The 25,442-nt window shown below is 49.9% G+C and overlaps 2 protein-coding genes across 3 annotated transcripts in view; one reads left to right on the forward strand and one right to left on the reverse strand.

Moving 5' to 3' along the window:
- Positions 1–10,119: 10,119 nt before the first annotated feature.
- Positions 10,120–12,452, reverse strand: LOC108924187 (cytokine-like protein 1). Its single transcript, XM_018735399.2, has 4 exons — positions 12,066–12,452; positions 11,877–11,921; positions 11,130–11,276; positions 10,120–11,012 (listed from the first exon to the last, which is right to left on the reverse strand). Exons 1-4 carry the CDS (start codon positions 12,396–12,398, stop codon positions 10,914–10,916), a joined length of 624 nt encoding a protein of 207 aa, XP_018590915.1. The 5' UTR covers positions 12,399–12,452; the 3' UTR covers positions 10,120–10,913.
- Positions 12,453–15,570: 3,118 nt separating this feature from the next.
- LOC108924205 (serine/threonine-protein kinase 32B-like) overlaps positions 15,571–25,442 on the forward strand; it is a 35,350-nt gene continuing 25,478 nt past the window's right edge. For both annotated transcript variants that reach the window (XM_018735428.2, XM_029256044.1), the window contains exon 1: positions 15,571–15,772. In XM_018735428.2, coding sequence (XP_018590944.1) covers positions 15,679–15,772 — 94 coding nt within the window. In that variant the 5' untranslated portion in view covers positions 15,571–15,678. The remainder of the gene's footprint in view (positions 15,773–25,442) is intronic.

A 25,442-nucleotide genomic window follows, 5' to 3' on the forward strand; every position in this document is an offset into this window, starting at 1 on the left:
CGTGTTTGCACAACGTACACGGACCTCTGAGAGACGGCGGACACAGAATGCAAAATAAGCGCAGGGGGTTGGGGTGAAGCGGGACACGTAAGGTAAGGTACATAAGCCTACCTTACATCAGGCCTAGGGCACCTACAAGGGGGGGAAGCCCAACACTGAAGAAGCCTGCAGGAAAAAAACAGCCACTAGGGGGTTTAATAATGTTGTTCTTCACAGACTCAGACAGTTTTGTTGGGTTATTTCTGCTCATTGCCCCCTACTAATGCACCCTGGGATATGAGGCTGGAGAAGTATATGAATGGGGCATTCATGACAGTTGCTACAAAATAACCCCTGTCCAAACATAGAGAGAAAAAAAAAAAAAAAAAAAAAACAAAATTAAAATTAAGTAAAATGGAATGAAATTAGATGAACTTGCCTAGAGCCATTTCACTGAAAGGTACCCAATGTACAACCATGAAGAGAATATTTTTTTAATGAAAATATATTGCTGTGAATCAGCTTCAAACTCCCAGGCAGCTGGAGCCTTGAGATCACATGGCTCAGGGTCACGTGGACACAGGTACTGCAGAGAACGCAAGTGCGGAGCTGGATTTACGACTGAGAGCAGACAAAGCGAACGTGAATCTTAGTGGTGCCGTGGCTTTCTGAAGACGTGGGCAGAGTTGGAATCTGTAGACCCGACTTGGAACTAGGAAGACAAAGCAGAGGTGCCAGGACCTGCAAGTAAATAAATAAATAAATAAATAAATAAAGAGAGAAAAGCAGGGATTTCTAAGATGAGCTCTGCTCAGCCTGTGACCCATCAAACTGCCAGAAACTTCCAGAGTGCAGTATTACATTCCACCATGTGGCAGCTGTCTTTATCTCTTTTAATGACTCGATTGATTGATTGATTGATTGATTGAACAATCAGACACAAACAGATGTGCTGGATTCTGCTAGGCAACCCCCAACAGGTCTCTGGTGTTTCATCCAGGTACTGTTCCCAGGGTTCACCACACTATGATACCCTTTCACCCCCCAGACAAGTAGTACATGCACTTTACACCGTATATGGACGTGTGCTTTTTACAGGCCAGTCCAGGGTTGGACCACAACACAGCGTAGGGTGATACTGGGCACCACCAAGAAGAACTTATGTGACCAGAAGTTGGTGTGGTTTCATTAAGGAACCTGTACACCATCTCTCCTGGGGTGAGCCACAGCAACACAAACACAAGTGAGTCCTACCTTTAGTGATACCCAACTAACCCCCAAATGGAAAAAACAGAAACACACCATTGTAACCTATCTTCTGAGTACAGAACCACCAACCAACCAACATGCACCCCTTTCCAGCAATGACTTGCTGACACTGCTTTTCAAAGAACTATTTACAACACCCTCCAGCCCCACTTTCAGTACAGGTGGGTGAGAACAACATCTCACACAAAAAGTCACAGTCTCAACACCAGCAAGAGCCGAACACGTCCCTCCCATCGGGTCAGGTGGCCTTGCTCTCGTGAGCCAGCTTCCATTTGAGCTGGGCTTCCACTTAGTCTCCACAGCACCACCTGTGGACGAGAAGAGGGAAACAAACACACACACAACAGGGAATTTGGAGTCACCAGTCAGCCTGAACTGTATGTCTTTGGATGAGGGGAGGAAGCCAAAGCACCCAGAGCAAACCTATGCAAACTCCACGCGGACTGAGACGGATTCAAACCCATGCGCAACCGGACCACTACCTGCTGCACAACTCCGTCATGGACACTGCGCCTATTATCCAAGTGTCCTTCACTTCTTTACAGCAGCCAGTCCACTTCTTAAGCACGTCAGCTCCATTATTTCCTGTCCGTCCATCTGTCCATCATCAGGTACCTTTAACGCAGAGTCACAGGGGTCCGGAGCTCATCCCAGAAGCACAGGACTAGAAGCCGGCCACACACTCATTTGCTCACATGTACACACGTACATGTATTTTATTCAGCAGGCGCACTTCTCCAAAGTGACTCCCAATGTAGTCTATGTAGTGTTATCAGCCCACACACCTTATTCACCAAGGTGACTTACACTGCTAGATACACTACTTATACTGGGTCACTCATCGTGTACACACACTAAAGGTGTCTTTATATTAGCCAGTTTTTCCTAAATACATGTCTTTGGAATGTGGGAGGAAACCAGAGCACATTGGGGAAACCCACACGCACCCACAAGGAAAATATGGGGGAACACACACCCAAACGCACAACCCAGGAGCTGTGTGGAACAAGCACTGTCCACTGTGCCACTGTGCTGCCCTCAGCACTGTATATAAATAAAATAAATTGCCTTTTTCCCCCAGAAATTTCAAAATCCTTCTTTCCAAAAGCTGAAACGGACATATTCTTGGTCGGCCAGTTCACATAAACATGTATGACGGGAAATTAAATTAAAATAAATATAAATTTAAAAATTTTAAAATAATCCATGAACTAGAATAATTACAATTTCATGAAAAAGAGTGAGAAAACAAATAGTGGAGGCTTGTGAACATTTATCTACTGAAGCAGAAGCACTAATACTGAGGATAATGAAGCTGGAGCCATCAGGGGTTTCAGTGCAACAGCACTAGATGGCAATATCTGGCCAGAAAGCTTCAGGTTCCACTGTTTCCACATGACAGTTTGTAAATGTGCACTATTTAGATGCACCATTAATCACAAATTTGCATAACAAAGTCCCCGCAGACTTCAGAGAAAAATAGTGTGTTCCCACAAGTATTAAAGTATAACTCCAGTGAATACAGAGAACACCAAGACACGCGTGTCGAAACGTGGTGGGATTCCTCCGGACAGGTTCTCGGCCTCCAGTCCCTCAAGGAACATGCAGAGCTGCAAAGTGGAAGAGCTGCAACCAGAAATGTGTTCTGTACAATGTGTGTATACAGTGTGTTCTGTTTCCATTATTTTGGCCTGGACTGGAGTGGCCCCTTGCCGCTCCGGGTTTGTTCTGGTGGCAAGACGGCTCCTGGCGGCCGAAGCCAAGACGCTGTCATCTTTCAGTGTCCTGCAAATGTTGGATTTGGCACTTTTGATACAGTGTCTTCGAGAAAGGATGAATCCACCAGTTGGTCGTATTTCTGGACAGTGAATATCGTATGCAAGTTACCTTTAATGTGGTAAAAACTAAAAGTGACAGCACCACTGCAGGGTGTTTCAGTTTTGTACGGAAAGCCAAAAACACACAACGTCTACAATGGCTTCAATTCAATCAATTCATTTTTATAGAGCTCTTCTCACGCAGTGACACAGAGCGCTTTAACACAGGCATAAGGCAAGAAAAACAAATCCAATCCAATCCAATGGCTTGTCCCAAGCAGGGTGGTGGCAGCAAACCAGAGCCTAACCCAGCGCACAGGGCTGAGAGGGGAGGAGACGCACCCTGGACAGGACGTCAGTCCAATGCAAGGCACCCCCAGTAGGACTCGAACCCCAGAGCAGGTCCCGGCCAGGGCCGCTGTGCCACCACACCCCCCAAGCCAAAAACAGCAAACCTCATATCCTTCACTGTTTCTAGGATATTCTCAAAGGCAAAAGGCAGCATTTTATCCTGATTTGCCATAATAAATATTGATCTCTGTAGTGAGCGGAAGCGGGTGTGGTGGCACAGTAGGCTTGGCCAGGTCCCCCTCTCTGGTAGGTCTGGGGTTCGAGCCCTGCTTGGGGTGCCTTGTGGCAGACTGCCATCCTGTCCTGGGTGTGTCCCCTCTCCCTCCAGCCTTGGATCGTGTGTTGCCGGGTTAGGCTCTGGTTCACTCCAACCCTGCTCTGGACAAGCAGTGTCAGACATTGTGTGTGTGTGTGTGTGTGTGTGCAGTAAGTGGAAGTGGCAATGCTGTGAGGTGTACGTGCTACATGCAGACTGAAGAAGCTCTTTATGTATGTGGATGTTACATTTTGTCTTATTATCAGTCTCTTATGAATTAATCAATGTTTTCTCACACACACACACACACACACACACACACACACACACACACACACATACATTGTCTGAAACCGCTTGTCCCAAGCGGGGTCGCGGTGAACTGGAGCCTAACCCGGCAACACAGGGTATAAAGTTGGAGTGGGAGAGGACACACCCAGGACGGGATGCCAATCCGCCGCCCCAAGCAGGACTCAAACCCCAGGCCTACCACATAGCAGGACCCAGTCAATCCCACTGCACCACCACATCCCCTCTCATTGTTTTCAGAAGTAATTTAATATTCTGGTGCTCCTGTAGGTGAACACACACATCTGAGATCATTTACACAACAGAGTAGAGGTCAGAGAGCCGTTCTAGGAGCAGTTCTGCGACTCATCACCAGGGGTCCTCACGCAAAAGGAGCCAGCAGGACTGAGCATGAGTGTGTTCCCATTGGGGACAAGCGGTTCCGAAAATGTGTGTGTGTGTGTGTGTGTGTGTGTGTGTTCCCATTGCCGTACTCTTGGAAAGAGTGAAGAGTGAAGTGCAACTGTGAACACTGGGGCATCTTCATCGATACTTGTGAGGTTATTTTTTTTTACTTTTCTTTCTGCCTGTGTGAGAAAGGAGCAGGAGCAGGCAAAGACAGGCTGAAAGGCACGTCAGTCATATGTGGGCTCTAGAAACACACATAAAATGTTCTTTAAACTGGTACATGAAAGATGACTCTGAAGGTCATTAGTGGTGAAGCTGCAGCTGGAGTGTCACCAGTTAGAAAACATCATGGATTTGGCTGAAACCTGAGCACAGAAGGAGAATTTTTGATAAGATTAAACAGCTGTGAAAAGATATTTGCTCCAAATTAAGCTCTCAACATACAGAAAATAAACTTTCAGACAAACATGTAACCCATTTTGCAGAATAAAAATCCCTCCTAATTGCATTAAAAACTTTTGGAACAGATGGAACCTCTCCAGTCTATTGGAAACTCTATGTTCTACTCAAGCATTTCTTCAGGCCATGATTTCAGTGGGAGCTTCATCACAGGTTTCTCCTGAAGAGCAAACAGGCTATTTGGGTCCCATGTATGAAATCCAAAATAGACGTTTCACCTTTGAAGAAAGTTTGCGGGGCTACCGAAGATCCTTTCAAAATGAACACAGAACCAGCAAAGTCAAGTAAATGGCCTCTTCAAGGATTGTAGGAAAACAGATATAGGTGAACACAGCAAGTCCTCGAGAAGAACAAACTAACCTTTGACTGACCTTCCTCAGCATTTTTGTCACAATGGTGAGTGATGTATATTTTCAGGGCCTCATCCTAAGGGTTAGGAATGGGGTTAGGGTTAGGTTAGGGTTAGGGCTTAGGGTTAGGGTTAGGTCTGTGATCAACTATCTGAATTCCTCACCCATAACCATCTCCTCGATGGATATTAGGCTGGTTTCAAAGTTGGTCACTCCACGGAGGCAGCGCTACTGGCAGTGTCTGATGCTCTTCAGTCGGCCAGAGTGCCTCCCTCTCCTCTATCCTCATCCTTCTTGACTTGCCTGCAGCATTCAATACTGTCAACCACCAGATTCTACTGTCCTCTCTTAGTCAGCTTGGGATCAAAGAAGAGGCACTAAGGTGGTTTGAGTCCTACCTATATGACAGATCCTATCAGGTGGTCTGACGGAGCTTTTGTTCTTCTCCTCTGTCTCTCTCAAATGGTGTCCCACAGGGCTCGGTATTGGGTCCTCTTCTCTTCTCGATCTACACCTCCTCTCTCAGCCCGGTCATCACCTCCCATGGATTCAAATACCACTGCTACGCTGATGATACCCAGCTCTTCCTCTCTTTCCATCTGGACCATCAGACATTTTTGCACGCATCGCTGCCTGCCTGTCGGACATCTCTGCATGGATGTCTGATCACCACCTCCAGCTGAACTGCTCCAGAACAGAGATTCTTCATCTCCCACCCAGCCTGTCCTCCTGTCACGATCTATCCATCAAACTGGACAACTCACTAATTTTCCTACCTTGTCAGCTAAGAATCTGGGAGTGACGATTGACTCAAGTCTGTTTTTCTCTCATCACATCAAAGCCACAACCTGGACCTGCGGATACATCCTGCATAATATTCGTAGAACCTGTCCCTACCTCACTACTGACTCCGCCCAACTACTTGTCCAGGCCATGGTGACTTCCCGTCTGGACTACTGCAACTCTCTCCTGTGTGGCCTTCCTGCTACTGCCATCAAACCTCTGCAGCTTTTACAGAATGCTGCTGCACAAGTTGTGTTTGACTTGCCGAAGTGTTCCCACGTATCTCCTCTACTCATTTCTCTGCACTGGCTTCCTATAGCTGCCCAGATCAAATTTAAGACCCTGGTTATTGTCTACAAATACATCAACAGAGCTGCTCCCAGATATTTACAGGACTTGATCAACTGCTACACCCCAGCCAGACCCCTTCGCTCGTCTACTTCTGCTCGTTTGGTGGTCCTACCTTCTCCTCTCACTCAGAACTGCTGAATCTCTGTTCACATTTAAAAAGAGTCTTAAAATGCATCTCTTCCAGACTTACTTTGCCCATGATCTCTTAAACTCATGTATGGTGTAAATGTTCATGCCCATAAGGTATAATTGTTCATGATAGGATCAATCCTTTACAGAGCCACTCCTGCAATGTAACAGAAATGTTTACACACACACACACACACACACACACACACACACACACACACACACATATTGGCTGAAGTTGCTCATCCCAAGCAGGGTCACGGCGAACCAGAGCCTAATCCAGAGACACAGGGCGTAAGGCTGGAGGGGGAGGGGACACAACCAGGACAGGACACCACTCCATCACAACGCACCCCAAACAGAACTCAAAACCCAGACCTGCCAGAGAGCAGGACCCAGCCAAACCCACTGCGCCACCGCACCCCCCAGCTAAATGTTTATATGTATCTCAAAAAAAAGAACTACTAGGAAGGTGATTAGGAGTCGGCAATATTCTGGTAAAGTTTTACGCAACTACTCGTGTGATGAATGTTGGTGCAACTGGTGAAGGAAATCAACTAACTCTACTTAGTCACACATCTGCAGCTATGTCTGTCTCCTAATGAAATGCACAAACTACTTTCCACGAGATGATGTCGCTTTGGAGAAAAGCTTGTGCTAAATGAATAAATGTAAATGTAATAACACTATAAAACAGAACGATGGTGGGTTGAAACTATGCAAAAAACAACCCACCATGTGTTGTGTTCCACACCGACCCAACTACGGGTGACAACCGGCACCACATGTTCAGAAATGGAGAGCTTTTGAATCTCAATGGATGCATGAATAATTTTGACTGGCACTTATGAGTAAAAGTGCTCGGAACCAAAGTGGTTCTTTTCCGTAAAGCGCCAGAGAGAAGCCCAGTGGACATGAATGTTAAAATGACCAGAATTTCGAAGCTGGTCTGTTTTCTCAGAAGAACCACACTGGCAGACAGCAGTACCACTTACCCACAATCCAAAGGGCAATACCGCTCTCAGTAATTGTTTCAATATGCCTGAATTTGAGCCCGGCTTTGCTGGAGGTTCTGTGCTGCAGTACAAGGCATGAAAAGACACAGGACTGTCCAAGGTTCAGACGTGACCCCCAGGCTATAAGGTGTCAGTCTCTGCGTTTCTTTCCCTGACACCATCTCCTCTCATTCCATCACATCCTCTCAGCTCATGACTCAGGGCAGTTGGAGTTGACACCCCATGAGGGCTCACACGGGACCAGACTGGCCAGCTGCTTGAGCCAACAGCTCTCTGGTGTCTGTGCACTTCTTGCCTTGGCCCATCTGTGGCGCAGCAGAATGTCTACACAGCCATGCAGATGTTGCCAACCATCACCTTCTCCAGGGGGATGTGAAGAAACAGCTGCTCCTGAGTCTGAGCAGCACCTTTCCGCAGAACACATTCTTTTTTTGTTCCTGGCACAAGCATCTCCTGACACAACTGAGAATGTGAAGCAATCAATGGAAAATGTCTTCAAGCATTTGGGTCCGGTGTTGAAGGTGAGCGCCAAGCCGCAAGGCAGTGAGGGTCTGTCCCACGTGAGCAGGAATGGGAAGGCCAGCCTTGGTCCTGGCAACTCTCTGGGTGTGCAGATTGTGACTGCTCCCTTGTCATGGCAAGTTTGAAAGAAACCACATCACAAAAAGTTTGTCAGCTGAGCAATCATGATGGAGCCCTTCTCACCATTTCATTTCCATTTCACCAGAGCCAATTATTTCACTTTCTCTCCTTCATGACACAAACACACAGACTGTCTGACACCGCTTGTCCCAAGTGGGATCGGGGCGAATCAGAGCCAAACCTGGCAACACAGGGCGTAAGGCTGGAGGGGGAGGGGACACACACCCAGGACGGGACACCAGTCCACCGCAAGGCACCCCAAGCGGGACTCGAACCCCAGACCTGCCAGAGAGCAGGAACCAGCCTCCCCGTGCCACCGCGCCCCTTTCGTGACACACAGCACCTATTCAAAGACAGGAGACAGGAGGGGTGAAAACAAATGTGCGCGCACACACACACACACACACACACACACACACACACACACACACACACACACACACACATGCAGCAGGAAGCACCACAGGAACAAAGGTGGAGTTCAAAGGTAGCACTGAAGGACTGTGGAGAGGGACAGAGGGACAGATGGACAGATGGAGGGATGGATGAGTGAGGCTGCTGAGCCAGGTGAGGGTTCCAAAAGCTCTTGGGCAACATCTCCACATGTGGAGCTCGAAGACCACAGCGTACACCTCCCAGTGGCACACAGCAGCATCCATCTCTTCATCTGTCCTTGTCTGCTATTCTCATGAAGCTCCTCAACGTGTGGGATTGCTTTCTGTTGGCGCAAAGGTAAAGTGTTGCTCACAAATACTTGGAGAAAAACGGAGCTGAAGGGCTAAAGTAATGGAGCAAGACTGAGTAGCGAAGTCTGTTTGTCCAGAAGAGACTCGAACGCGTGAGGAGCTCATGAAGCACAATGTTCCTTTTAACATTTGCAGTGCTGCGAAGAGCATCAGACAGCCGCTACTGCAGGAGTTTTGGGCAGATGAGCCATAAGAAGCTCTACGAGTTCGCCTTTCTTCGTCCTGCCACGGGTGCCACCGACCCCTCTGTGGAACTTTCCTTCTCCCACCGCTTGCTCTGGTAGCTCTCACAGCAGGGCAGGGCACGGCACAGGAGAGTCTCGTCCCAAATCCAACACGCAGTCGCAGCTGTGCATGTTTCTCTTGTAGAAGTCGCCCCAGTTGGATGGTGGATATTTACGGCTCTTCATTATGAAATCGCATAAAGAGTAAGACCACAAACTAACTGCAGCTATCAGACAGAAAATGAGCACCGAGCCTCAGACTTGAAATGGGAATCATGTCCTGGAACATTTGTGCGGAACTGCAGTAAAACCCGACTGGTGTCGACACCATGATAACACGTTATTATAAGCGGGAGAACGCAACACTGGCGTCCCGTCCGGGGTGTGTCCCCTCCCCTTTGGGCCTTGTGCCATGTTGCCAGGTACGACTCCAGCTCGCCACGACCCTGCTCGGGACAAGCGCTTGTTGGGTGGATGGATGGATGGATGGATGGATGGAAAACGCAACATGAAGGTACAACACACCGCGCTGAAACACGCAGCATGTTGCTTTTCTAAAAATGTTTTCTTTTTTACTGTGGTGAGAAAAACTGTGGAAAGTTTTGGAGCCCAAGTGTCCAAGATGCTGAACTGGGTTCAGTGTTTTTTCCATATTTCTCCTTTTTCAATTATCACCTTTCCTGAAAGGGCTCATTTTCCAGAAACATGTTTAAAATATTGCTTATAATGGCAACCTGGTAAAAAATAAACTGAAATTGCTGGTGTTGGCATTTACAACCCCTCCCCCCCAAACCCCCAGCACCTCCACTCCAACAGGACATCGGCGAAAGCCCAGCCAAGGTCACTATTGTTTTGGAAAAATAAAAGGAAAAGCCTGACATTGATACTAACTACATGTGCTACATATACTGTATGTGTGTGGCTTTTCCTCAAAAATTTAGCTGTATTATCCAAATATATTTGAAAATGTTTTATGTTTCTGTTTATCTAGAAGGATTGTATGTTTAAAGCCCTTTTCCACAAACAATGACTTTCCACTGAGTTACCAGAGCTGCTTTTATTATGAATATACAGTACAATAACATTACAAATGTTTTCTTTCTTTAAAAACATTTCAACCACAATGAAAGATGAGAATCATTTTTAAAGACACAACTAGCTGTAAATTCTTCATGTGCAGAAAAGAAAGCCACCATATGTGAGATAATGAACTCATCTCTCAGGGTAGAGTACAAATCCTCCCTTCTGAACTGTGGTACAAAGAGCAGCTTCATGGAAGATGTAAAAAAAGAAGGTATATATATAGTCTTTAATGATGGTATATAAACTAGAGAAGGTATATATAGTCTTTAATGATGGTATATGTATATATATAATATATACATAGTAAGGAAGGCATATATAGTATTTATGGCACTTCTTGGAGACTCAGTCGCCAAACAGATGGGAAGGTCAGTCTCCCCGGAGTGCAACCTTCTTCTGGATATTGTTCTTGGGTTTTCACTGGAATGAATGGCACTCTGCAAATTTCCTGTGGAAGGTCCCAGCGCTGGATAGTGTTTTTCCACCCCTCATATTCCTTCATACTTCATTTAACCAGAATAGCTTGAAATGCCTTTGGCCAACAGTCTTGTGGGCCCTAGTGAGTGTGTGCGTGTGTGCGTGTGTGCGTGTGCGTGTGTGCGTGTGCGTCTGCGGGCCACGGGGTAGAAACCTCATATAGAAGCGTATCCAATGCAAAGTGCTCATTTACACCAGTCAAAGCGAGGAGGGAAGGGTGAGGGGTGTGTGTGTGTGTGTGTCCGTGGCTGGACCGTGCAGTCGAACCCGGAGCCCCTTTCCTTCTCAGCTCTCCTGCAGGAGCTCCAGTCGGTCCTCCCCGTATCTCGGCACACTCCGGCCGGACTCGAGAGCATCGCAGTCATCTGTGAAGTACACCAGATCCTGCAGGGAAGACAGGTACACGGCGAGAGTTAGCGCGGAGGTGGGGCTGAGGTGAGAACGGGTACGGCCCCGTGACCCCGCGTGACCCGGTGTACCGCGCTCCTCCAGCCACCGTACCCTGTAGCACATCCTGCTGATGATGGTGTACAGCTTGAGCACTTTGCGCTTCAGGAAGGTAATTCCGTGCCGCTCCCTGCAGTACTGGGTGGGAAAGTTCTCCAACATGAAAATGAAGTCGCGGAGCTTGTGTGTGACGCAGGAATTCTGTGAGAAGAGTCATGCGGTAAACAGAGCATGTGTACCAGGGTATTCTTTCTTTACGTCCAAGCAAGCAAGAGCACACAGCTAAATAAGGAAATATGAGAACAGCGTAACTAACGTGTTCACTGTGTGTGTGTGTGTGTGTGTGTGTTGACTGCACTGCAGCTTCACTCCAACTCATTTGAATGACTGAGGTTTCATTGTAACACAGTGTGAGACACAAACAAAGGCAGCGCTGAACATTTCACACACTCCACCATTCCTCTGAGTGTTTACTGCGTGCGCAGTAAAAGTGTGTAAATGCGTCCTGAAAACGCAGCAGTACGAGGAGAAGAAGTCAGAAGAGCAGTGAGTGACTTTGGTCATTCGTCACCTCTAGTGTTGAATGTTAAAGGTCCAACATTATTGTGTCAAATACTAAGCGCGGCTGAAACAGAGAAAAACTCCTTCTGCTTAGTGACCAGTCTGCGATTTGGGACACGCACACGCACACCGTTTACCGTAGTATGTAACAGGGTAACGGATAGACACAGAGACTGCCTGTTAACAGGTACAGACAGAGACCAATAGTGTTAAACGTGCTGAAGGAAACAGGGAACTTACGTGGACATCCAGGTAAATTCTGGGTAACATGTCCATACAGCCTCTCTGTGTGTGAAAACACAGTGAAATTACTGTACTGTACACTATTAGTGGCTCTCACACTGCTTTACCATACTACACTATACAGCACACCATATTACCACGCTATACCCCACACCACCACAAGCAGTGGACCCGAACCCCACTCACGGTGCGGTTGTGCCTCTGCAGTCTCTCCACCAGAGACGTGATGCTTTTACTCAAACCCAGGACTCTGGAGTAGCAGGTCGGCGGAGCGCCTCTCACGAGCCACGGCGCGAGGCCGAGCACGAGCAGCGAGATCGCGGCCGCGCGCTTCATGCTGACGACGTTGCGCTGCTTCTTTCGGGACCCGATTCGGTTCGGTTCCGTTCGACTCCGCGTTGCTCTCGCGTTCAGCAGCGTCTCCTCCTCCTCCGAGCTTCTCCTCCTCCTTTTCAGTCGCGGGAGGCGAGACGGGGGTTGGGCGGTGACGTCATCCATGGCATGGCACGCATGGTCCATGATGATGATGGACCACCGCCTCACAGCAGCTCCCTCCCTCCCTCCATCCCTCTCTCTCTTTGTTGTTCTTGTTATTATTATTATTAGTAATAGTAGCAGTAGCACTAGTAGGAGGGGAGGCACGGACGGATGATGAGCACTTTTATCCAACACGGACGAAAACAGTCCGACGTCGTTTAAAGCGCCTCTCGACGAAAGTCAGTGCGTGTCGTTCCCTGTCGGGCCGCAAGGTGGCGCAGTGTTTACGGCCCCAGCCCAGGTCCCAGCCGTTACCTTCAGCCATTCACCTTCCTTGACTTCTCTTCTCACGAGAACTGGCATAATTTGCCGCACTTTGATTGATCTTCTCTTGTACCCGTGCAACGAAACACGAGTTACTTTTCGCCACACCACACGCCCGTTTTTCCCACAGGACGGAAACGCTGCAAAGGGCTCTTTCATTGTGTCTTCGTGGAGCTAAAGAGCAGAGTCAGGAGTCGCAGGAACGTCCCCTCGGCACTAGGTGGCGCTCTGGCACCGGACACAAGTTCCCCTGCGATTTCCCTCAGCAGACGGAGCCGAAATGAGGAGGAGGAGGAGGAGGAGCAGAAGCACCGAACATGAGCATTTCTGCGGCGGTGACTGTGTCTCTCAGGCGTCCCTCGTCAGCGGCGGACACGGACCCCGCTGACCCCCAGCGAAGCGTCGCGGTCCCGACGGCTCCGGCGCGCCCCTCGGCACCTGCGGCCCGGAGCACCTCTTCCTCCCGAGGCTCCGAGGATGGAAGAGGCGGAGGGAGAGCGGCCCGAGCGCTTCGGTGGCGGTGGAGCAGAGCTCTGCGAGGGACGGAGCGACACGGCCGGACGTCCGTGCGGGAGATGGACTTTGCTCAGAGACACGTGCGCAGTGTGGACCTGAGCTTCCGCTGCGGGAGGAACTGCGAATTGTGACCACGCCGTGTGTGAACTTTCCCAACTCGTCTAAATGCAGCGAGACAGAGTCCGCGAAAGCAGCACTCGCACGGGTCTCAGTCCAACGTCTTAACCTCAGAACCTTCTGTCCCTCCCAGCTCGTCTCTCAAGGCTCTCAGAAACATTTCTCTCACATTTTTGGTAAGCGTCACACAGAAGTGTGCGTGCCGGGTTCTGCCCAGAAAGAAAATGGGATCTCCTGAGTACAAGCACTCTCTTTGTCCCCGACGGTGGACCGTCTCCCTCAGCTGGACACGGATGAGCTTCCATACGGCTGACAGCGGGAGCTCGGCCCTCCAGGGCACGGGCCTCGAACCCTCCCTGCCCCGCACAGCTGGCTGGAAAACACACCGTCGTCCTCTTTCACCATAACTGCCTTCAAAGGACGTGTAAAACGGGCCGAAAAGCAATACCTCCCTCCAGGGGTTCCGTTAAGCATAGTATATTTACCGCAGTATCAGCTCAGTTGGCTGGAGCAGCAGCTTTGAACAATGAATTCTTTTACACAATTTTGTTGTTGCGTTTTGCTGAAAAGGAAGTAACACACAGCAGGTTGCTGACAGAGAACATGTTGTCCACGATGAAGCCAGATCTCCTCACCTGACGACCCTTCCTGTGCTTTATTTCCCCCTTGGATCTTCTCCCAGAGGCCTCCTGGGGGGGTGGGGGCACATACTCTAATGGATTAAGGTGTTTGAGAGAGAACAGAATCCAACTGGAAAGCTTCACAAAACAAAAAGTATAGAAACATATAAGCTGAAACAAAAATGATGCCAATTAAATAGGTAAAATAGAAATATTTTTGCACATGAGCTGAGTGCTGCTTTCTCTTCTCCTCTCCTCCGTTCCTCCTCTCCTCTCCTCTCCCCTCCTCTACTCTCCTCTCTTCTCCTCCCCTTCTCTCTTCTCCTCTCCTCCTCTCCTCTCCTCTCCTTCTCTCCTCTCCTCTCCTCTCCTCTCCTTCTCTCCTCTCCTCTCCTCTCCCCTCTTCTGCTCTCCCCTCCTCTGCTCTCCTATCCTCTCCTCTTCTCTCCTCCTCTCCTCTTCTCTCCTCCTCTCCTCTCCTCTCCTCTCCTCTACTTTCCTCTCTTCTCTCTTCTTCTCACCTCCCTTCTCTCCTTTCCTCTACTCCTCTCCTCTCTTCTCCTCGTCTTCTCTCTTTTCCTTTTCTCCTCTCCTTGCCTCTCCTCTCTTCTCCTCTCCCCTCCTCTGCTCTCCTTTCTTCTCCTCTCCTTTACTCTCCTCCTCTTCTCTTCTCTCCTTTCCTTTTCTCCTCGCCTCTGCTCTCGTTTCTTCTCGTCTCCTCTTCTCCCCTTCTCTCCTCTCCTGGCTTTCGCCTCAAACTCATTTTTGCCAGAGTTCACTGTGCCGGAAAGGGAACTGAACTGCCTGGCAATTCAAGTGATTCAAGCTTTAACCCCCCATTAGTCTCACAGGAGCTCAGGCTCATACTGTGTTATTTGCACCATAATGATTATAATAATAATAATAATAATAATAATAATAATAATAATAATAATAATAATAATAATAGTGGGGGGTGCAGTGGCCCAGTGGATTGGACCACAGTCGTGCTCTCCGGTGGGTCTGGGGTTCGAGTCCCGCTTGGGGTGCCTTGCGATGGACTGGCGTCCCGTCCTGGGTGTGTCCCCTCCCCCTCCAGCCTTGTGCTCTGTGTTGCCGGGTTAGGCTCCGGTTCCCCGTGACCCCCTATGGGACAAGCGGTTCTGAAAATGTGTGTGTGTTTGTGTAATAATAATAATACATTAGAATACACAGAGTAGTCTGTATAAATTCTAGTCTATTACGAAAAGCCTCTCTCTCTCTCTCTCTCTCTGGTCCGCGCGCGCGCACAAACACACACACACACACACACACACACACACACACACACACACACACACACACACACAGTCCATGGAAGCTCCGAGCTGTTGAGAACGCGCTCCAGCTCCAGCGGCCGGGGAGGCGGACGGGGACGGAAGGGTTAACAAGGCGAGGACGCGCGTCCGCGGAAACCTGCCCGTGGGCTTTTCCACGCCTGGAACGAGGCGAGGGCTCGAGACAGAAGTGTTTCCCGTGGCTCGCGACCCATCATCATCAGCGGTGACGAGGTCTCGAGGCGGCTCGGCGGGCGGCCCTTTGTACCCGGTTCCACGCGACGATGTGATCACGAGCCTCATTTGGGAGCTGCGCTCCTCGAAGACGCGCACGGTGCCGCGCAGCCATGGACCAAAAGGCGCGTGTCCGCGGATAAGTAGCGGGAGGCGCGCTTCGCGTGGAAGAGCCCGAGCGGAAAAGACCCCGTTTCACAGGCGCGTGTCCGTGGGATGCCCGGCGTGGGCGCGTGGAACACAGCCCCGGGTGCGAACATGGGTGCGAATCACTCCCACAAAAGTCCCGTGTTCGACGAGGACGAGGACGGTAAGGCGCTGTCCAGCGTGCTGATTTACCCCGTTCACACCCTTTCGCACCGCGTTCCCGCCGATTCGGGCGCGCAGCGAAGTTGGCGCGAGAGCGGGGAGAGAGAGAGAGAGGGAGAGAGAGAGAGAGAGAGAGACGGGCTTCTAACCCGCGTTTCGGCCCGTTTGCGGAGCGGAAATCACGTTCAAAAGTACTTGTGTACCTGGCCGCTGTAAAACACGGTAAAAACGGTGTATCACATGACCGTGACGCCGCTCTCCCCGCTACAGGACAGTTCGCTCTGTGATGTGCCACTGCGGTAAAGTACGCTGTTTACTGCCGTCTACTAGTCTATCGGGCCATCGCGCCACAAGGAGGGGTCGCGCCGGCGACGTGCTCGTGCGCGCTCCAGGCGGCCAGTCCGCCGGGGAGGCGCGCGCCCGGACAGGGAGAGAAGAAGGGAAAACACGTGCAGCGGAAGGAACAGCGCGTGTTCGGGGCGCGCGACCGACCGGTCCACGAAGTGGATGCGCTTGACTAAAATAATAATGTATGATAATGCAGATGATGTGATAATGTTCAGCTGGAGAAGGAGGCTGAGGAGATCTGTTAACCCCCCCCCCCCGCAGAGCCACGATGAGCGGCCTTCAGAGTCAGGGTTCGAGTCCCACCCACCCCGCCCTGATACAGTAAAATTGTGTAACGGGTAAAGAACTGTGAAGTGTCACAGAGAGAGTGTGTTTCACTGATGTATGGAGGACTGACCCTTTGTAAGTAGTGTATCTAGCAGTGTAAGTCACCGCGGTGAATAAGGCCGGTAACACTACATAGTACTATTGTACCACTCTGATAATAATAATAATAATGGGGGGCACAGTGGCACAGCGGGTTTGTCCGGGTCTTGCTCTCCGGCGGGTCTAGGGTTCGAGTCCTGCTGGGGGTGCCTTGTGATGGACTGGCGTCCCGTCCCAGGTGTGTCCCCTCCCCCTCCAGCCCTATGCCCTGCGTTGATGGGTTCAGCTCCGGTTCACCGTGACCGAACTCAGGGCAAGCGGCTTCAGACAGTATGTGTGCGTGTAATAATAATAATCATAATTATAATAATAAAAGCGATGGAGGAAAAGAGTAGTGCTGCCCCGCCAAGCTTTGCTGAGACACACACACACACTGCATGAGAAGAGACACACGCAGCTCTTGCTGCTGCAGGATCATAGACAGTGAGGAGCAGAGTACTTGTGCCAGAGGCTCACTGCAAGTGTCCACTGAGGGAGACGAGTCCAGGGGATGATGACGACTACGATGATGATGACAATTTCAGCTGCCGGCCTCTCGGCCCTCATCTCGCCAGCTGACATTTCCTGTCTGCTAGCTTCCATCCCCCGTTCAACAGCGGGCTTGCCGAACAGCCCTCGGCCCCGGTGTCCCCGAGAGGGTGACCCTGTTCTGACCGGGTCACTAAGCGCCGGCACAACGGAACGCTGGCATAGGCGACATCGGTTCTCCGGCGCCTCTTGTACGTTCCAGGAGCGCAGCACATGAGTACGGTGAGAGTCGCCCTCGTGTGCGCTGACGGCGCTCATCGTGCACAGAGAGTACGTGTCACTAAATGCAGACTAAGCCTTGCGCTTTGTTTCGCATTTACATTTATATTGTTTTTCATGACACCTTTCAGCACATTTGCAGGGTAAGAAGTGAAAAGAATCACAGTTTGTGCTCTTCATGATCGCATTCTCCAGCGCCGGCTGTGCTAGGCCTTCCCTCATCCCCGCACTTTTCGTAAGAGAGCAGTGTGGCACATCACACGCTCGAGATCTGAGAGCATGTTTTAAAAGAATGAATTATTTACGCCGCTCACTGTCTGTTTGGGCTAAATTAGGAATGCAGGTTTAAGTGACGCTTGGAGCACGAATGGGAAACACAGCTCTGCTTTAGGGACACGGTGAAAGGCTCTCGACAGGTGAGCCGTCAGTCTCAGGATGTCAGTCCAACCGGCATTTTTGAAGAGCTTGATGGTGTAACCTTTTACAATACATATTTCCAAAGAAACATTGTCTCGTTCTACTCAGTCTTGTAACATCACATTTTCTACGGATATATTGACTGACTGTCCTGTACACCACACATATTAATGTATATTTAATGAAATTCTTCTTACAAATCTGGCATCAACCTGTGGCCCTCAGCACAAACACACACACACACACACACACACACACACACACACACACACACACACTGTCTGAAACCACTTGTCCCAAGCGGGGTCGCTGCGAGCCGGAGGCGAACCCGGCAACGCAGGGCGCAGGGCTGGAGGGGGAGGGGACACACCCGGGACGGGACGCCAGTCCATCGCAAGGCACCCCAAGCAGGACTTGAACCCCAGACCCGCCAGAGAGCAGGATGCGGCCAAACCTGCTGCACCACTGCCCCCCCCCCCGCACAAATGTTGTTTTCTTATTAAGGAGCTGATGCCTTGTGTCCAAGTCAGCTGACAGTGCTAGATATGCTACAGTAAACTGTGTGCCGTAACAGGGTAATGTATCGCGCACAAACACCACGGGCAATTTGGAGTCGGTGTTTCAGCCGCAACGTGTGTCTTTAGAGCGTGGAAGGAAACCCGCAGAAACATGGACTTGAACCCACGGCTGGATGAGCGCTGCCGGCTGTGACCCAGCTCTTCTGGGTGGAGATACAGCATCGGCCGCTTCCAGCCTTCCCCCTGGGCTCTGCGTCCATGGTCCCCGCTGGTCCCTTGTCCCTTTCGCAGTCCGTTTGCAGCCGCAGCTCCCACACGGTGAGTGAATTATGGAAAAAGTGGACATTTCTTGTGGCACAGGGCATGGCTACTAACTATTTCTAACTCGTTTTCTGTCCACCTCCGCTCTGCTCGCCGCGCTTACACTGGGCAACGAGTGCAGTAATGGTTAAGGACTGAACAACGTGGCCGATAAATCGTGAACCGCAGCAATGTCACGTTTGCGGGAGCTGCTGCGGGACTTTGGCAGAACGTCCCGGCGGCGCTCTGCACTGCGATGAAAGCACAGCAGTTGCTCCACTGGTCAAAGAGCAGGAAGTCCTTCCTTCTAGTGTTAATTTTCTCTGTGTGTCACTGAAACTCTTTTCCTCCTCTTAGATGCTCTTTTTACGAATCATTCCACGGACTTGGAACTGCTTGATTATACTTTTCAATCCCAGCTATCGTAACACCGCTATACGCTGAGCCCAGATGCTGAACCTCGTACATCAGCAGAATTATAACTGAACTATAGCGGAGGCGTCCCGCCATTTGTGGACTCTCTTTATCTGAAATTTCAGCTTAACAGCTCCTTTCTTTTGATATCAAGTTTTCGATTTACGGAACAAAAATCATCTGAACCCTGGGCAAAATAACATTCAGAGTTGTGTGTTGCCAACGCAGAATGAAGCACAAGTGCAGTAATGTGGTGCAGTTGGCGTGATGTTCGTTGCAACCACAACCACCCATCTTGCATGTTTCGGTGAACACAGATCCCCCTCAGCTGCGTACTCAGTTGTTTCTGGAAATGTCCAATGTAGCCCAAGCAGAAGGACTGCGCTGCTTCCGGTCTGAGGCTGTGTTTTACCCTGCTGCACACTGGCACTTTCTCGAGAGGTGCTGTGTCTCCGAGGCAGCACAAGGAGAAACCTGCAGATACCCAACACTTCACTAATGTACACCTGTGCAGAGCAACACAGCCTTGGTGTCTCGAACCCCACCTCCCGATGGAGCCATGCTGTTGATGTTCCCACAGTTTGATGAGAAAATGACACATCAACACCACGTCGATCAGAAATACAGGGTTCCACAGTGTGGTTGGAGAACGTCAGGTGGCTCTAGACTCATGTTTGTTTTGTAGATTGAAACTCAAGCAGCCCAGCCTTCCTGTACAGTTCGAGTGTGATTCCCAGACAGCCTGACTCCCAGGTGACCTCTGGGATCCAGTGCCCCGCCAAGCTCACGGAGAAAGTCCCTCAAGGAGAGTCATCTGAGGGTAACTGAGTCCCACTCCGCATGTATTGGCCCAAAGCCTCTGAAATCAGAAGAGAGTGCGGTGCTCTTCCAAGTACCTCCTCATTGTCCGAGCCTGTTTACCGTGGTCCACGCTGCTCTCTGTCCAGACCACCGCTCTGCTCTCTGTCTCTTACCAGCGTTACGTATCAAACAGAAGCCTGCAAACATGGAACCTGCAGCATTTATCTGCAAACACAGCGACGTTGGCATCGCATTGAGCAGGAATGCCAGCGCTGAGCGCTCTGGCGCGATGCCTGGCGGAACCTCAATGGATTGTGCCGGAGGATTTGTTCCAGTGGAGCTCATGGCATCTGAAACAATATCCACATTTGCTCTCTCCTGGGTAAACAAAGGCCGGAATACAAGACTGGAGCCATTTTCAAATTGAGAAAATACATTTGCAGATGGTTTCCAGAGGTTTTGAAAGACCCAAAATGAAGCTTTTCCCTTTTCAAAAATCCAGTTCGTCATAGAACTTGAATCCATGATCTTCTAGTTAGGAGTAAGATACTCTGAGCACAGCAATGCCATTCAGGACAAGCTATTACATCTGATATATTTGTGCAAATCATGAATGGAATAAGAAAATGAGTCGAACGAAGGAGCATCCTCAATGTCACACTTGACTAACACTGTGTGTGTGTGTGTGTGTGTGTGTGTGTGTGTGTGTGTGTGTGTGTGTGTGAGTGAATGAGTAGAGTGTCGTTTTCCCACTTTTATACACTGGTTTTCCTACGAAGAAGATGTCACAGGTGGGAAAACGTAGAGAAGGCCACTCTAGGGAAAGAACACTCTTACTTTCAGAGCACTCCGGGTCACAGCTCATGTGGTCGCCGTTGTCAGGGAGGGTGTGGAAGAGCCGCACGTCTTTGGGCTGTGGGAGGAATCCCGCACAAACAATGCCGCATTTGAACCCAGAGCCAGCACCATGGTCCAGGAGCTGTGAGGCACAGCCCTGCTAAAAGAAAGAGAATTACGATTTTGGTTTAGTGTTCTCAGATGCATCAGTGTTAGTAACAGCAGCAGGTTTGCTTTTTTCTCACCCAGGATGTCTGAGTCAGTGGAAATTTTTAAATCTGGTTCCAAGGGAGCCCCAATTTGCATAGTTGCCTCCAGGATGCAGCAGCATGAGCGTTAAATGCCTGAATTGGGAGCGTGTTGTTAAGCTCCAAACTCACTCACAGGAGCTCAAACAAGTCCTTTCTCCTCCCCCGTCTGCACAGGTGTCAACAGACCTGAGACACACATCTGTACCGAACTCAGACGAACCTTTAGCCCTTCCGAGATGGACAAGGTACCGTTTTAGAGAGGGGAACTCTGCAGCGGGAGGGGCGACCAGCTGTGCCTTCTGCCCTTGAAATGAAGGATGGAGGATGGAGGATGGAGGTGTTCTTCGATGCCTCTTTGGAGGCAGATGACCCTCTTTAGCCTGGCGGGTCAAGGCCCTCTCCCGGAGAGGACACCTTCTGGATGGGACATGAGTAGGTCGTTGTATATGCAGTTTTTCAGGCTGCTTCTCCTTTCAGGCTTTGGAAAGGCATCTTGTGTTGGCAGGGCACCACAGTGACATAGCACATAGCCCAGGGGCCTCACAACTCTTGGGCACAGAGGAGTTTTGAGACCCTTCTTAAATATAGAGAGAGATTCAGCAGGTCTGAGTGAGAGGGAAAGGTCAATCCACCACGTCGGAGCCAGAACCAAAAACCTTTGTGCTTTTGATTTTGGACTTTTAGTGTGTGGGACTCCAAGTCGACAGAGGAGGAGGAGCTTAGCAGTCTGGGTGTAGCGACTGATCAGGACTTTTAAATATTCTTTGAGGGTTTTGTAGCTCGTACCCTACAAAATTTGATATAGGCAGCTACAGGAAGTCACTGCAGAGAGATGAGGAAGGGAGACATATGGGAACGCTTTGGGAGGTCAAACGCAACTGGTACCACAGTATTCCTTATCAAGGGGGTGAGGTTTGATGGCAGAGCCTGGAAGGCCAGACAGGAGAGAGTTGCAGAAGTCCAGGTGGGGTATCGCCACAGTCTGGACCAGGAGTTGCATAGTTTGTTGTGAGCTAAGGGTGGATCCTGCGGATGTTATTCGAGATGTATCTGCAGGACCGGGTTGTGGGTTCGATATGTTGAAAGAAAGACAGACTTGAATCATCACTCCCAGACTCTTAGCTTAGGAAGTAGGCAACATAAGAGAGTTGAACCAGTTGAGAGGTGAAGAATCTCTGTTTTGGAGAGGTTCAGTTTGAGGTGGTGATCATGACATCCATGTAGAGATGTCCGACAGGCAGGCAGCGATGTGTGCAGAAATGTCTGATGCTTCAGGTGGAAAGGAGAGGAAGACCTGGGTATCATCAGCATAGCAGTGGTATTTGAATCCATGGGAGGCGATAACAGGGCCAAGGGAGGAGGTGTTGAATGAGAAGAGAAGAGGACCCAGTACCGAGCCCTGCGGGACACCAGTTGACAGAGGCAGAGGAGAAGAACAGGATCCCTGCCAGACCAGTTGATAGGATCTGTCAGATAGGTAGGACTCGAAACATCTTAGTGCCGCTCCTTTGATCCGAAGCTGACCAAGCGAGGACAGTAGAATCCGGTGCTTGACGGTGTCGAATGCTGCAGACAAATGGAGGAGGATGAGGACCGAGGAGAGGGAGGCCACTCTGGCTGACTGGAGAGCATCAGACACCGCCAGGAGTGCCGTCTTGCTGGAATGTCCAGCTTTGAATCCAGACTGATAGCCTTTGAGGGGATCATTCTGGGTAAGGAATTCAGGGAGCTCATCACAGGTTTCTCGTTCCAGAGTTCACGCTCACAGCTCCACACCACTGAAACCGTGCACTGGACACACCGAGAGACCCTAGGAGTTATGTGCACAGACAATAATGTCTCTCAGCAGCACATAGCTCAGGAGCATCAGTCCCAGAACCAAGGGCGTCATCTGTACGGCCATCCTCGTTTCTGTGGTGCGAACCCTCGGGGTGGACTGTCTGTGTATGTGGAGCAGAGCCAAAAGAGCCTGTGTCTCTGGGAACCGTTTTCACTGCTGTGCTCTGATGCTGGAATGTTTATTGTCACGATTCAATAAATCTGAGAGACGCCGGGATCTTGGGCCTGTAGAATCGTCTTTCGATTGACCTGGATCCCCTTAGTTTGTGCCCGACAGGCTCACGTTGAAACCCACGGTTCCTGTTCATCCTCTTGTGGACTTCTCTGTGCACCTCTGTTTTCTTACACATCCTTTTTTTCAGTCTTTATGTGCTTCAGCGCGACGCAAAGGCTGGAATATGGTGAAGTACCTAGTCTGTTACATTCCACTCCGTTCACACACGTCCGCGTTGTGGCTGCTCCTCTGTGCTCCGTCGCTGTGTTGGTGCATTTGTGTGCTTCCCAAACAACACTGGTTTAGTGCAAAATGCATGATGGGTAATGAGGGCAATGTAGCATAGTACTCCAGGTCCTTCTGGGTGGTGCTGTAAATGACTCGGCACGGGAACGGAGTCGCGGGACAGCTGCAGCGCCTTTCTCGGCTCTGATGGGACATGTACTTCCTGCTGTCGCGTCACTGCAGCCCACACTGAAATGACCGAGTTTCCCCTGCAGGCAGCGTCTGAAACGTGAACCCTCATGATCCCTGATGCCATGGCAACACTAACTCCTACGCTGCCACATGTGACTGCGTCACGAACGCGGTTACTCAGCTTGCAGTGGCTTGTCATCAGAACGGCTCCCAATTGTCCCAGCTCCCAACTCGTGTCTCTCGCTCAGAGCTGGTTTCCCCCAACGTGGTTAACGCACAGCTCTCCAAGAGCAGCGGCAACCGAAGGAAAGTGAACCTAGGGTCTTCAGAGAGGCAGAAAGAGACAAAAGACTCAGCATTATCAGGCAACTGACAAGGAGAGGCATGAAAGGAGGGGTGAACGTCTGGAACAGTACAAACAAAGTCAAGGGGTTCAGAGGCCAGCTGGTCCCAAAGCAACGGCAGGTTGGAGTTCAGTGTGAATCCACTGATAACACCACGATACCATAGTGATACCACTGCGATGCACCGATATCGTGGGAACACCACCGATACCACTGCGATGGCACCGGTCTTACTCTCTGAGAGTTAAAGGTGGTGTGACCGTGGAACATCTTCTTTTCTTTACAGAATGTGAAGCAAAGTTTCAGAGGCCTGCAGAAACACTTGTGAGGAACTTAAGTCAGACTGCATGAGCAACACGTGAGTGAACTGTGGGTCCGGACCGGCGCCCGTAGCTCACTCCAGGATGCTCTTCCTGACCGAGGGGTCCAGAGGACCAAAGACTGACAAAAGACACGTCAGTGAGCTGTGTGACGCGTGATTCTTAAGTGCACTTGGTTTGATACTTTCCACCATATGAAGCAACGTTCATCACGAGTCCAAATAATCGACAATTCATAATCCCATTTTTCTTTTAACATGTACATTACATTAGACAAGCAGCTACACGAAAGTTTATCTGCTGTTCAACAGTTATGATCTCAAAATTATAGTGCATGAACATTTACTCCTTACATGAACTTCATGGGCAAAGTGAGCCCGGAGGAGGTGAGTTTTAAGACCCTTCTTAAATGCGGACAGAGTTTCAGCAGTTCTGAGCGATAGGGGAAAGTCGTTCCACCACAACGGAGCCAGAACAGAGAACCTCTGCGCTTTACCTTTTGCGCACGGGACCACCAGGAGAGCAGATGTGGAAGAACGTGACGGTCTGGTTGGGGTGTAGCGGTTGATCGAGTCTTGTAGAAATCTGGGATCAGTTCTGTTGATGCTTTTTTAGACAATAACCAGGGTCTTAAATTTGATCCGGGCAGCTATAGGAAGCCAGTGCAGAGAAACGAGTAGAGGAGATGCATGGGAACGCTTTGGCAAGTCAAACACAACTCGTGCAGCAGCAGCAGTCTGTTTTATAATATAAAACCTTCTATTATATTCTTCTTTCGTACCTCTCAGTCCATCATTTTCCTCTGCGTTCGCACTTCCTCAGCGTCTCCTTCGGTTCGGATGTCGAATCGCCAGTGTTGGAAAAAGGTTTTCACAGCAGCATGTGTGTAATGTGGCCACTGATGGGGAAACTCAACTCAGAGGCACTCATGCGTAGAAAAGGATTTTCTTTCCTTTCCCATTTCTGTATTTTAACCATGTACCGTGTTTCCTCTAAGCTGCCTGTTGCAGTTTTACCACGAAATACAATAATGCCAGATGAAGTGGTCGTTTTTCCTTGTTGTGAATGCTGTGTCATAGTAGTCTTTTAAAGGACAGTGTGTCCCAATCTAATGTAATATTTGCTGAAACGCCTCAATAACATGATATCTCCCTGCTTTTAAATCCCGCGTTCATCATTTTGGATCCGAACCACACGCACCGTCCGTCTGAGCACTTTGACGTCTGTGTAAAGCGGCGTGTTTGGCGTCGCTGGCGAGTATGGAGTGTGTTCGGTTGAGGGAGAAAGGAGGTGCGTGGCGGCACAGCCCGGTCCTACATGGTTTTTACTTACATGCGGTGTGAAAAACAAGCTGTGAACGTGAAGCAGAAACAAAGAACCCTGCGCAGCGGTACAAGGTCCACGGTGCGAACACTCTAGTCCAGTGAAACAGCATCGCCGCACACTCATGACCCCCGAGGTGGGCGTGTCTCTGCTCC

This window comes from Scleropages formosus, chromosome 11, assembly GCF_900964775.1.
Source record: "Scleropages formosus chromosome 11, fSclFor1.1, whole genome shotgun sequence".
Classification (NCBI taxonomy): Eukaryota; Metazoa; Chordata; class Actinopteri; order Osteoglossiformes; family Osteoglossidae; genus Scleropages; species Scleropages formosus.